Source organism: Podarcis filfolensis (assembly GCF_964270895.1).
Source record: "Podarcis filfolensis genome assembly, chromosome: 15".
NCBI lineage: Eukaryota > Metazoa > Chordata > Lepidosauria > Squamata > Lacertidae > Podarcis > Podarcis filfolensis.
Window position 1 is genome coordinate 13,380,081 of NC_139618.1, and position 13,520 is coordinate 13,393,600.

The 13,520-nt window shown below is 47.7% G+C and overlaps 1 protein-coding gene across 3 annotated transcripts in view; it reads right to left on the reverse strand.

Moving 5' to 3' along the window:
* Window positions 1-13,520, reverse strand: part of LOC310750065 (uncharacterized protein) — a 117,730-nt gene that overhangs the window by 61,477 nt on the left and 42,733 nt on the right. For all 3 annotated transcript variants that reach the window (XM_083587721.1, XM_083587719.1, XM_083587720.1), the window contains exon 3: window positions 4,817-5,088. In XM_083587721.1, coding sequence (XP_083443847.1) covers window positions 4,817-5,040 — 224 coding nt within the window. In that variant the 5' untranslated portion in view covers window positions 5,041-5,088. The remainder of the gene's footprint in view (window positions 1-4,816; window positions 5,089-13,520) is intronic.

A 13,520-nucleotide genomic window follows, 5' to 3' on the forward strand; every position in this document is an offset into this window, starting at 1 on the left:
GGTCCCTAGGCCCCACCAAGAGCCACAAAGGAAGTGATTCCTTTCTTTGTTTCCGATTCAGGGTTGTTTCCTTCCCGCCCTCAAAAAAACCAAAAGCCTCCCTCTGCAAAATAAAAAAAAACAGCTAATGAGAAGCAAGGGGGCCATCTGCTGTCTCCGGCATGGCCCAATCCCTCTGACGCCCAAGACCATGCCATGAATAATGCTCCACTGCAAATATTTGTCTTCTCCAGCAGGCTCTCCCATCCAAAGGCAGGCTGCTTGTTTTTCATTTTCACAGAGCTCTCAGTGGGGGGGGGGGGATAGGGGAGGAGGCCTGTTTCTTATGGGGCTCTGTCTGGGGCTGGATTAATCATTACGGGAAGGGAGGGACGGTGCAGGATTAGGATTGTTCCTTTTGTGCCAAGGAGGCCCCTGCCACGGTACAGTGGTACCTCAGGTTAAGTACTTAATTCGTTCCAGAGGTCCGTTCTTAACCTGAAACTGTTCTTAACCCAAAGCACCACTTTAGCTAATGGGGTCTCCTCCTGCCGCCGCGCCGCCAGAGCACGATTTCTGTTCTCATCCTGAGGTAAAGTTCTTAACCTGAAGCACTATTTCTGGGTTTGCAGAGTGTGTAACCTGAAGTATAACCTGAGGTACCACTGTATGTCCTTCAAACTGTTCAATGCTATTGGGTGTGTGGGACAATCGTCCCAGGTATTTGGGGGTGTCCATGAAAGAGCAGGGCAAAAATTCTTCATATAAATACATAAGGTGCATACAGAAAATAAAATACGTATTTTAGGAAACCTCCCAACTGCCCCTTCTAGTCTAGCATCCTCTTCTCACAATGGCTAAAAGGGTAGTGGCTTTTCCACTAAACACGAGGACACAGTTTTATGGCAAGGAATTGGGTATGAAGCAGAAAGGAAAGCTAGCATTTATCTGGGACCAAATGCTTTAGCCTACAAGGTCCTGTTATTTTATTGCTGGATTTCCAGTTATATTTAAAAATAAACCATCAGGGAGACAGGAAGGGACTTTTGCACAATGGTTGACTCCGTAGGAGGTCCTGACCGGATGGGTTTCCCTTCGGGAAGCTTGCCTTTGGTTTATAAAAAGTCCCCAGAAAAATTCTTGTATGCCATATTTCACCTGACTGGAATGGAACCAAGGCCTCCACATGAGGTGTAAAAGGTAAAGGTAAAGGGACCCCTGACCGTTAGATCCAGTCGTGACCGACTCTGGGGTTGTGGTGCTCATCTCGCTTTATTGGCTGAGGGAGCCGGCATACAGTTTCCGGGTCATGTGGCCAGCATGACTGAGCCGCTTCTGGCGAACCAGAGCAGCGCACAGAAACGCCGTTTACCTTCCCACCAGAGCGGTACCTATTTATCTACTTGCACTTTGATGTGCTTTCAAACTGCTAGGTTGGCAGGAGCAGGGACCAAGCAACGGGAGCTCACCTCATCGCGGGGATTCGAACCACCGACCTTCTGATCGGCAAGTCCTAGGCTCTGTGGTTTAACCCACAGCGCCACCCGCATCCCACATAAGGTGTAGCAAAGAGTTATTTGCTCTGATTTCAAAGTGAATCAACCTGGATTTGGAAGCGTATGCAAGTCTCCAGATCTTGCAAGGTAGATTTGTTTTAAAAACACACACACAAGCATATTTTACAAACAATCATATTTTAGGGGGAAATCCAAGGACAAGTGTAAAAATGTGTATTTTAATGGGGGAAATATTTATTTTCAGAAAAATAATCTCCACAGGATAATCTTCCTGAATATTAGTTGATTTGATGGCACAGCTTTACAATACTTTAATGCAATGTGTATAATACAGAATTTTAGGCATTTTAGAAGAATTTATTAAAATGCGTACAGTAAAAATGCCTTTTTTTTTAATCTGCAAAAATAATGGGATGGGTCAGACCCGTGATTAAGGGCACACAAAACAGACCTAGATCTATCCACTCCTAGCTTCTTCAGGGATCCTGTCACTGTAGAGGAAGTGAAACTGACCGGACCAGCCCACCAGAGATCGCTGCTAGAGTCAGAGTCTGAGTCACAGACCAGCTGGGTGAGCTGGGACCAGCTGCTTCTCTTTGTCAGAAAGAAGGATCTTACGTCACACTATCGCTGTCGCCTTCTGCTATCCAACCCCCCAGCATGGAAATCCCTATGAGTCATCCATCCCTTGAAGTACCAACAGATCAGGAGACAGAACCACCTGGGGACTTGAGCTTCCATCGCTAGGGAGCAGACCGTCATCCATTCTGACCCTCTGATGACCCTGCTTTCTTGGCTGCCCTCACAGGGTCGAAATTCACCATCAAATAGGATCGCACCCTGCAGTAAATGTAAGCCATACAAGGCTATGGCCCATCTAGCTTGAATGGTGGGTTGGCAAGCACTTCAAACGCATTCGGGGAGCGATTCGAGAATGATCAAAATGGCAGATGGTCCAGTCCTTGGGGGACCATATCGTCTCAGACGTGCATGTTTTACCAGCAATCAAACCGTACCTTATTCCCATGATTATACACACACACACACACACACAGAGGGAGGGGACTAATTTAAGCATGCAAAATTTAAGCACCATTACCACTTCAGACTACAGCCGAGGATGTTGTGTTCTCTGGACACAATCCTCTATCTGGCTTAGAGGGACAGGAGACATTACCACTCGGGGTGACGAGAGGGGCGGGGAGCTGGTACAAATTACTGGGACCTGGTGGTCTAGAAGGGGACTCAGGACCCGACTATCTTGAGTATGTTTTACAGGCATCTCGCCACTTACGTGTGGTCGTGTATACGTGGATAGCCTGGAAAGCAATCACTCAATCACTCAATTCAAATCTGGAAATGGCAGGAGAGAGCTGGAAAGTCCTTGTGGCTCACGAGACAATCCCCGGAGCCCTAAGAGGATGCCAGTGAGCCCAAAGTCCAGAAATAAAGGTTTAAAAGGCTTTTTAAAAAAGAACCTGTGGGTTCCAAAATGGCGCACAGAGTTTTTACGGCTACAGCAGTATCTCACTCAGCAGCTGTGGGGCGGGAAGCTGTATTGCTTGGTTGCACTGTTGCCTGCCCTTAAAGTAAAGGTAAAGGGACTCCTGACCATTAGGTCCAGTCATGGCCAACTCTGGGGTTGCGGCGCTCATCTCTCTTTATTGGCTGAGGGAGCTGGCGTACACCTTCCGGGTCTTGTGGCCAGCATGACTAAGCCGCTTCTGGCGAACCAGAGCAGCACACGGAAATGCCGTTTACCTTCCCGCCGGAGCGGTACCTATTTATCTACTTGAGTGCAGTATAAAATAAAAATGTGTGTCCAATGCCTCTTAAATCGCCCTAGTTCCCCTCTCTGATGAGGCTCCCCACTTAAGTGCATTTCGCTGATGTGCCCAGGTGCCCAGAATGTAACCCCAGCTTAAGTCGGGAGTCGCCTATAATTCTTTTAAAATATGCACTTCATATTCAATACATGTACAACTCTGAACAGCAGCCTGTGAACCTATGCCATGAGCCGAACATTTCTGAGTATTTCCGAGTCTCTACGAATATTCGCTCCTGCACATTGACAGCATGACAGCTCAGTCTCAACTTGTTATACGTAATCACATTTGTAGGTTGTGCAATACACATAATACCACTGTGGTTAGTTCAGCAACAATCATGCTGGTGCTTAGATTATTGTTGTTAGTCATTGGGTTGCAATATTGTCAACAGGTACAAATATTAACATATTTCTAATTAACAAAAATAAGACTGCACATTTATAAAAATAAATGTGTAAAGATTTTTCACTAGTTGGCCCTTGTTGAGAGGCCCCCCAAAAAATGTTTACCGGGTCCGAACTCTCTCACACTGCACCAAACTCACCATCCGGGCCAGAAGGTGTTGCCCTATCAGGACTCCTCCAACTGAGAAGACATTTCTCCAATTCATCACCTCCGCAAAGCAGAAACTAGCCATTACAGAACAGGGCAAAAGAGCAGTCAACTCCTTAGAGCAGGTGGGGTGAATAAGAGGTTCAGGCCGGCCAGCCCTCAAAAGGCCTCAGCATGTCACTGGGGCAATTGCAAGTGCCCAGCCAATCCCAGAAAGCACGGGCTTCCGAGAGCCCTCTGGGGTCTGGTCCTTGCCAGCTGGCCTGGTGTCCACTTGGCCTCCCCTGGAACTGTAAGCCAGAAGGAGACAGGACAAGCAGAGGCTGGTGGTTTTATACTCTCTCCTATGTAGCTCCTATTCAGAACGGAGGCACGTCCTGACTCTAGCAAAATGATTCCAATTGTCTCAGAGCTGTGCACTGAATGTATGCAAGTGTGGGTTCAGATGCACATCTCACAACACTGGTGTTGACGGCGATAATTAGAATGATATGCTTTTGTGCTGCTGTTTTACCGGTCTTGGGTTGTATTTTTGCTTTCAGGATATTGTTTGCTTTTATATTAGAGGTTTTCAAAACGTTAAGAGGTTTACAAATGTTCTAAACAAAGTCAGTAAATAGAATTGGAATAATAATAATAATAATAATAATAATAATAATAATAATAATAGCAGCAGCCAGCAGTAACATAGTGGTTAGAGTGCTGGACAAGGACCTGGTAGAGACCAGGGTTCAAATCAATGAATCTCACTGGGTGACCTTGGGCCCAGCATTCACTCTTAGCCTAGCCTACCTCACAGGGCTGTTAGGAGGATAAAATGAGGAGAACTATACATGCCACTTTGAGCTCCATGGAGGAAAGATGGGATATAAATGTAGTGGTGGTGGTGGTGGTGGTAGTAGTAGTAGTAAATGCATAGTAAATGAATGCTGAGCTCACCCTTGCTCCTCCATCATCTCCTGCAACTCCATGCATTTCAGCTCCACCCGCCGCTTCCTCTCGTGGTCCAGGATCTCCCGGTGAGCCTTCTTCACCAAACCGGCCTCCACCAGCCTCACCTCGTCCTCTGGCTTGTGCCATGTGCCCGAGGCCCCCGCCTGGGGGAGGCCATTGGAGGCCTCCTGGGGAGAAGGCATCCTGGCACCGTTGTTGTAGAGAGCCATGAATGCCAGGTGTGTATTTGGGTGGGTGGGTGGGGCCTTCTGTAGACCCTGTTGAGATTGAGGAAAGGGAGAAAGAAAAAACATGTTTATTTCTGCATCCTAAAACACAGCAGGAGCTAAGCGAAAGGCCAGTTGCTCTCTTACTCAGAGGCTCTGGGAGAGCAGCATGCTAGGGACCAGTGAAGTTTCTCAGGAGGCTCACTTTTCCCTCCTCCCTCCTCCTCCTTTTTTCTTGTGTGACTTGTCCCTTTTTTTTTAAGATTATGAGCCAGTGGGCAGGGGAGTGCCTTAGGATTGCTTTTCATAAGCCGCTCTGAGAGCCGCTCTGAGAGAGAGAGGTACAGGTGATGTGAACAAATAAACAGGGAAACATCTGGAGAAGAAGGGTGTGTGATATGAGGAGTCCCAAGGGCCAGACAGAAAAGCCTAGAGGACCACATGTGGCACTTGGGCCTGAGGTTCCTCATCCCTGCCTTTCACAAGCCCATTCAGCCCGGAGCATAAAATAACCCAACTTCACCACTGAGGAGCCTGAGGTTCTACTGAAGCCCCACTGAGGCCTGAGATCCACCAAGGCTCCATTGAGGCCTGAAGTTCCATTGAGGCTCCACCAAATCCTGAGGTTCCTCTAAGGGCTCCATTGAGACCCAAAGCTCCACCAAGGCTCCACTGAAACTTGAGGCTCCATTGAGGCCTGAAGTTCCATTGAGGCTCCACCAAAGCCTGAGGGTCCACTGAGGCTCAATTGAGACCTGAGGCGCCACTGAGGTTCTACTGGGCCCTGAGGCTGCTAGTCCCCATCCTTTCACCACTGGCTCAGCCTCTTATTCTGCAGCCAGACTGTAGTGGCTGTATTGGTGGCATGTCTCCCACCGCAGTGGCCATCCACGGCATTGCTGATTAAAGGACTTGAGCAATTGGAGCAGCTCCTAATCAGAGGAAAATTAGGATGGGGTGTGTGTGTTTTCTCTCCCCAGTTCCCAGACCTTGATCAGGATTCCTGTCCAGATATCAGAATATTTAATGCCAGTCCTGGCTTGAAAGTGCAAGCAGCTGGGATACCCCGGGGGAGTTTGCCCTGGCATTTGATGAGCCTCTTATTAGGGGCAGCGTAATTGCTTGTATCTTCCTCATGCATGGCGTGCGCGCGCGCGCACACACACACACTGCTCTGGACTCTGCAGAAGACAAGTTGCCTCATTTTCCTCCTCTTCTGCTTTTGCACAATCAAGATGCTAATTTGCCAGCTCCATCTTCCTGCGTGCAAAAGTATTGGCGGCAACACTGGGGTGCGGGAGAGAGCGAGAGAGAGCGGGAGAAGAGAAATGCCCAATAAATAAGCATATGCACCGGAGGGACTGGCGGCTTTGAACGCGACGAAAAACACCAATTAGACGGGAAAGGAGTGACCCAAACAGTGTGCGGCTTGCGAGGGAAAGAGGATCTGAGAATATAACTACCACCACCACCACCCTGTTCTATTTTTAATCTGGAACATTGCTCCATAGCTCCCCCCCCCCACTTCCCTGCAGATCGGTAGCTTTTGACAGGGTCGGCTTTGGCAAGAGGAAGGAAGGGCTTAGCTCAGGAATAGAGCATCTGCTTTGCAAGGCATCTCCAGGTAAGGCTAGGAGAAAAGGCTGCCTGACATCCTGGGGAGCTGCTCCTGATCAGTGTGGACGATACTGAGATAAATGATTCCGTTGAACATAGGAAGAGCCCTGCTGGATCAGACCAATGACCCATCTAGTCCAGCATCCTGTTCTCAGAACAGCCAACCAGGTGCCGGAGTGGACTTTGGCCTTTCAAATTTCAGTAGAGCCAAAATCCAGCACCTTCCGTTCTGTGTATGCACTACGTCATGGGTCTGCAAACTAAGGCCCGTGGGCCAGATCAGGTCCAATTGCCTTCTGGATCCGGCCCGTGGATGGTCTGGAAATTACCACGCGGATCTCACGTTCTTTCCCTCTCTCACACACGGGATCGCCACAGCCGCCTCCTCCCTCCCTCCTCCTGGCTTCTCCCTGCCCTGCCTAGAGGAGGAAGGGGGCTGGGCTTTGTTGGTGCCAGCAGCAGCAGCGCTCAAGCGGCCACCATTTTAAGCAGTCCCTCTCTGGAGCCCTTTTGCACGCCGCTCATTGTCCATCCACTGCCGCCGCCAGCCCTTGCTGCTCGCAAGACACAGGAGCCGCGGTTGGCTGAGTGCCCCTCTCGAGTGGCCGCCATTTTAAGCAGCCCCTCTCCGGAGCCCTTTTGCACACCACTCATCATCCTGCCGCTTCTGCTGCCAGCCCCTGCCGCTCGCAAGATACAGGTAAGCAGACACCGAGGCTCGTGGTGCTCTTGCATCATTTATTTATTTTTTCAAAACATAGTCCGGCCCCCCACAAGGTCTGAGGAACAGTGGACTGGCCCCCTGCTAAAATTTTCCTGACCCCGGCACTACGTCATAGTTGTGGTGCCCTGCAGCACCCCCTCGGCTCAACGCCCGGTGTGGGGGAACCGGCCACACTGCCCTAAATCTGCCAGATGCTGCAAAGGGAAACCCACAAGCAGGATTCGAGCACAAGCACATTCTCCCCTCCTGCAGTTTCTAGCAAGGGGTATTCCGAAGCATTCCTGCCTCTGACTGTAGAGGCAGAGCTTAGCCATCATGGCTAGTAGCCATCAGCTGCCCTCTCCGCCATGAATTTGTCCAGTCCTCTCTTAAAGGCATCCAAGTTGGTTGTCCTCATTGTCTCCTGGAGGGGTGAGTTCCATAGTTCAACTGCTGTATGTGCTGCACGAAGAAGTCCTTTCTTTTATTTGTCCCCTGAATCTTCCGACCTTCACTGGATGTTCTCGAGTTGGTCTGACTCAGTGTAAAGAAAGGTCCTATTTTCCTACGAGCGGTTTATTCTGTTTCCGTACCTGTGAGTGTCTGCATTATGTTTGCATTTTCACACAACTTAAAAGCCAGTTCCAGGAATATGCAGCAGAATATAGCCCAGGTTTAGCATTCATTTCCATGCTACTTGCAAACGGATTGTTTCTGGAAGCAGTGATGTGGAAACGAGCACTAAACTTGTGCCATATTCTGCTATATTACTGGAAGTCGCTTTTCTGTGGAGTGAAAGTTCAATCAACTCCTGCCCGGGAACTAATGTCCCCACTGTGGAAGGACGCATGGATCCAGAATTGGCCTCCACAGTCACTTACGGACTCATTGTTAAAACCGTGTTTATGGAAGACAATCTTACTCGGCTACGAGGGATCGCCAAAGAAGAATAATGCAGAAATAAACAGGTAGGGAATCGCCGTGGAGATGGAATAAACTGCTGTGTGAATGCAGCTGGGCAAAGAGACTGTGCAGGCAAAGTTCTAAGCCCCAACCAGGAAGACTTTATAGCTGGACTGTTTTGCTAAGGCAAATACAGAACTACGCTACTAATAGTCTCCAGGTTTGCCTGCCCCCCTGCAGGTGGCAGCGGGAGGGCTGGAATCTCCCGGTGAGGGAGAGTCCCTTTAATAATAATTTTTAAAAAAAAATAATTAAAAAAATATATTATTGACTATTTTCACATAACAAATTATTTCATCAATTGTATTTTTCCCCTCCCATCTCCCCCACATACCCCCCTACAATTTCCCTCAGTTCCTCTTTCTGATTTATTAACACATATTATTCTCTGCATGTTCTAAAAATGTAAAAATCTCTAACTTATCCGTCTATTATATTAACAAATAAATTTGTGTCTGTTTATTCAAAACCTGCCAAGGAGTCCAATTCATTTTGTTGTTTCTTTAAGTACTTTGTAAAAGGTTCCCATTATTCTTTGAAGTCACAGTGCTCCTTATCGCGCAGTTTGTACGTCAATTTTGCCAATTCCGCATAGTCCATCAATTTCTCTTGCCACTGTTCTTTTGTCGGGGTTAATAATTTTAAAAAATATTAATAAGGAAGCTGCAAGCTTCAACCTGGCAGATGTTGGTTGCAAATTGCAGCATAGACACACTGAGCTGTCCTGCTCTCCTCTGCTCCCTCCTCCCAATTGGCCCATGAATGAGGCGGCCCATTAGGAAGAACTTTCTGAGGGTTAGGAGTGTTTAACCAGAGGATGGATGGGTGGCCATCTGCCAGGGCTTCTGTAGCTGGGATTCCTGCATTCCTCAGGGTCCCTTCCAACTCTTCAATTCTATGGGATATTTGGAGTAGCCTGGACCATAAAGAAGGCTGATCACCAAAGAATTGATGCTTTTGAATTATGGTGCTGGAGGAGACTCTTGAGAGTCCCATGGACTGCAAGAAGATCAAACCTATCCATTCTGAAGGAAATCAGCCCTGAGTGCTCACTGGAAGGACAGATCCTGAAGCTGAGGCTCCAATACTTTGGCCACCTCATGAGAAGAGAAGACTCCCTGGAAAAGACCCTGATGTTGGGAAAGATGGAGGGCACAAGCAGCAGGGGACAACAGAGGATGAGATGGCTGGACAGTGTTCTTGAAGCTACCAACATGAGTTTGACCAAACTGCGGGAGGCAGTGGAAGACAGGAGTGCCTGGAGTGCTCTGGCCCAGGGGGTCACGAAGAGTCGGACACAACTAAACAACTAAACAACAACAACCACCTCCTTCTAGTTGGAATACGGTCCTCAGGCTGAACGAGATTCCTCGCTCCCCTTGCAAGGGACTGCCTCGTGCCTCCATTGGCAATTCCGCCCACGTCGATGGCATATTACCGGCAGTGGGCATTTGTGGCACAACACAGCCCGGGAGTGCTTTTCAGCTAATTCTGAAGGAGCGCTCAAACACCAAGCAGAAATATAAATACAGCTGTCTAACCCTGTTGGCCGTGGAATTGACTAGAGACGGTTGCCGGCTGCTAGCGAGGAACAGAAGGGAATGAGGGCAGAATAGAGGCTTATAATTAAGCAATCAGCCACTTAATGGAGGTGGATTCGGCAGGAGATAAGAATGATTGTGCAGGAATTACTGGAGGAGAGGTGGAGCACCGCGTCTGTGTGAAAACAGCCGTCTCACTCAGGCAAGCCTGAAAATGTGCTGGAAACAGACAACCTCTTCTAGAAGTCGTAACACATCCCCATCCCCTTGCATTCTCCTCTGCAAAGGTTGACCTTGACTGTTCACTGGGTATTCTCTGAATGTTTGCACATTTACTGGATCTTCATTCAGCAGCTCACATTTGTAATGGACGCCCATTGATTTTTGGTGCCCAACAATGATATGTCCCCCCCCCTTTTAAAGCAGCATTGTGTTTGGTTTGCTTTTCATGTTTGACAGGGAAGGAGGGGCACTATTGGACAATTTTGGGTCCTCTAGGCGTCTCATTTTTATTTATTTTTGCAATATTCAGTTCTCCACATCAGTTGGTGATTTAAAAACAAAAATACAAGATCTCATGAAAATTCATCAGCCCTTCTGTGTGAATTTCTCCTAATATGTACATTGTTGTATTCAGTCTTCTCTAACAAGCAATTCCCTCTAATATAATGCAAATTCTCTACATTATCTCTATGAATGTATGCATTTTTATTTCACCTTAGTGCTGTGTTTCCCAAAGTGTGGGAAACATACCTGGGGGTATGTGAAAGGGTTTCAAAAGGTACACAACATCTTTTCAAATTTTACTTTATTCTAGATAAAATAGTTTTATTAAAACTACCCCCCCATCACCTTCGCACACGAAGTAGGGTACACCATAAAGACTGGACTCTCAAAAAGGGTTTGCAGCTATTGTAAGTTTGGAAAACACTGGTCTATATTGAGAGGCAGTGGCTGTCCCAAGGTCAGACAGGGAGCTTCATGGCCAGGAGGGAATTCGAACCCTGGTCTCCCAGGTCAAAAACCCAAAACTTTAACTATTAGACCACGCTGGCTCTTCCAAGTGATCCTAGAAGATGTAATGGTTTACACTTCCACCTGTTGTTGCTATAAACCCAGGTAAATTGCCAACCATACTGGTTGGTAAGGAGCGAGGGAGCTTAATGTGTTTCATTTGCTCTAGGCTAAAGTTGCTCAATGTCTGTCCCCCACAGCCCTAAAATAGATTTTGACTGCCTGCTTCCTTTTCGATGATGTTCACAACTCACTTGAGATCCCTAAAGGTCACATCCACACCCTTTAGCACACATTTAAAGCACATGGTTCCTCCCACGAGGAGCTGGGAACTGTCACTCTGGGAAGAGATATTGTGCGGTGTGGGTGTCACCCAAGGCTCTCACTTCTGCTGGGCCTAAAGGTAGAAGGTATCTGTGCCCTTGTCACCATGGCAACCAGGCCAATGTGTCCCCAGCCCACTGAATCCTGGTTACCCGGGCAACCAAGATGATGCTTCCTCATCACTCCTGTGAGGTAGCTCTCCTCAGCTCACCTGTCTAGCTCTCTCCCCCATGCGTTTGTTGACTCCTCCCCCTGGCCCAGGTATGGTGGTCCTCATTGCCTACAGTCTGTCTGCATTTGACCACCTCTTTCTTACCTTGTCTCCCTTCCCTCCTCAGTTGCTTCCTGCCCACCAATTAAAGCACAAATTTTAGGCTCCTTGGAGCGAAGGACCCTGCCAGTTTTTGGCATTGCTTTGTGATGTATCATGTATGTTGATAGCACAATATGATTATTTTTTCTAATCCTACTATACAAATACTTAATTCAGCTTAAGAAACCATTTGGGGGGGAGGGGTCAGTGGGGAACATTTGAAATATCTGAAAGGTTACCTCCTTCCCTATAGACAAATTTCCTCCACCCGCAGTGAGGGGTGGCTCAAGGGGAGAGGGCCTTCTCTGTGGTGGCCCCTAAGATGTGGAACTCCCCACAGAGGTGCATCTGGACACCTTCATTATACAGATTTTGGAGAATGCTGACATTGTAATTCTTTGCCCTGATCGTTTGACACTTGAGATGTATGTTTTTTAGGAGCCGCCTTGTTTTTTTGGTTTCAAGTTGTTTTGAATCGTTTCTAATACTGTGTTTTAATGCTTCAATCCACCCTGGGGCCTTATGGTTAAGGGTGGGAAATCGATAAATCGATAAATAATCATAGGCTCATAGAATTGTAGAGTTGACAGGGACCCCAAGGGTCATCTATTCGAACCCTATGCAATGCAGGAAGCGCAACTAAAGCATCCCTGACTGATGGCCATCCAACCTCAGTTAAGAAGAAGAAGAAGAAGAAGAAGAAGAAGAAGAAGAAGCAGCTCTGATGTTTCTCACCCCTACTAATGCCATCCCCAGCCAGCAAGCTCAATTATCAGGGCTGCTGAGAGGAGTCCAATGACACCTGTAGGCTCACAGCTTCCCCATCTTGAAATAAGGGTGATAAGGGCAGTATAAAGGTAGACTGCCTCTCAGTGTGAAGGCTCTCCTCAGCTTAATTTCCTCTTTCCTGTTCTTTTATCTGGATTGCATATTTATGGACAGGGACTATCTTCCTTTTTAAAAAAAACCCTCTTAGAAAATGTGTTAATAATGCTGTCTGATTCTGGATTGTTTTATGCTTTTTAAAAAGGAGTAATGCAGCTGCTTGGGTTTAACTTGACTTCATTATTGTTTTGCTTTGTCTAGTGGTGCTGAAAACACAGCCTATAGATACATCTCTCTCCCTCCCTCCCCCCCCTCTCTCTCTCTCAATGAATGTTGCAGAGTTAGATTAATTGGATCCGGTTCAGTATAAGGCAGCTTCCTATGAGAAGGTCCACATGGCTTAGTGGTTAGGGGGTCTGCTTTTCATGCAGAGGGTCCCAGGGTTCAATCCCAGGTATATCTCCAGGTCAGGCCAGAAATGTTCCCCTGCCTGAAACCCTAGAGAGCCATTACCATTGAGGAGGAGGAGGAGGAGGAGGAGGAGGAGGAGGAGGAGGAGGAGGAGGAGAAGGAGAAGAAGAAGAAGAAGAAGAAGAAGAAGAAGAGGAGGAGGAGGAGTTTGGACTTGATATCCCGCCTTTCACTCCCCTTCAGGAGTCTCAAAGCGGCTAACATTCTCCTTTCCCTTCCTCCCCCACAACAAACACTCTGTGAGGTGAGTGGGGCTGAGAGACTTCAGAGAAGTGTGACTGGCCCAAGGTCACCCATCAGCTGCATGTGGAGGAGCGGGGAAGCGAACCCGGTTCATCACTCTTAACCACGACACCACACTGGCTCTCTAGACAATACTGAGCTACAGAGACCAAAACCTGACTCAGTATAAGGAAGTTTCCTGCATTCCTATTTACATCAGAACCATGAGGACTGAAATCTTGATTTATTCTTAGGGAAATGGCCCATAGCTTAGTGGTAGAGCACCTTGTGTGCATCAGATGATCCCAGGCTGAATCCCTGGAAACTCTCGGTAGGGCTGAAACCATAGTGAGCTGCTGCCAGTCAGTGCAGACAATACTAAGCTAGATGGACCATGTTAGCTTCTTTGAGCTTCTTTGGGAGGAAAGATGAGCTATAAATGCAATTATTATTAGTAGCAGAACAACAAGAGGAAGAACCTTTGAGGTCC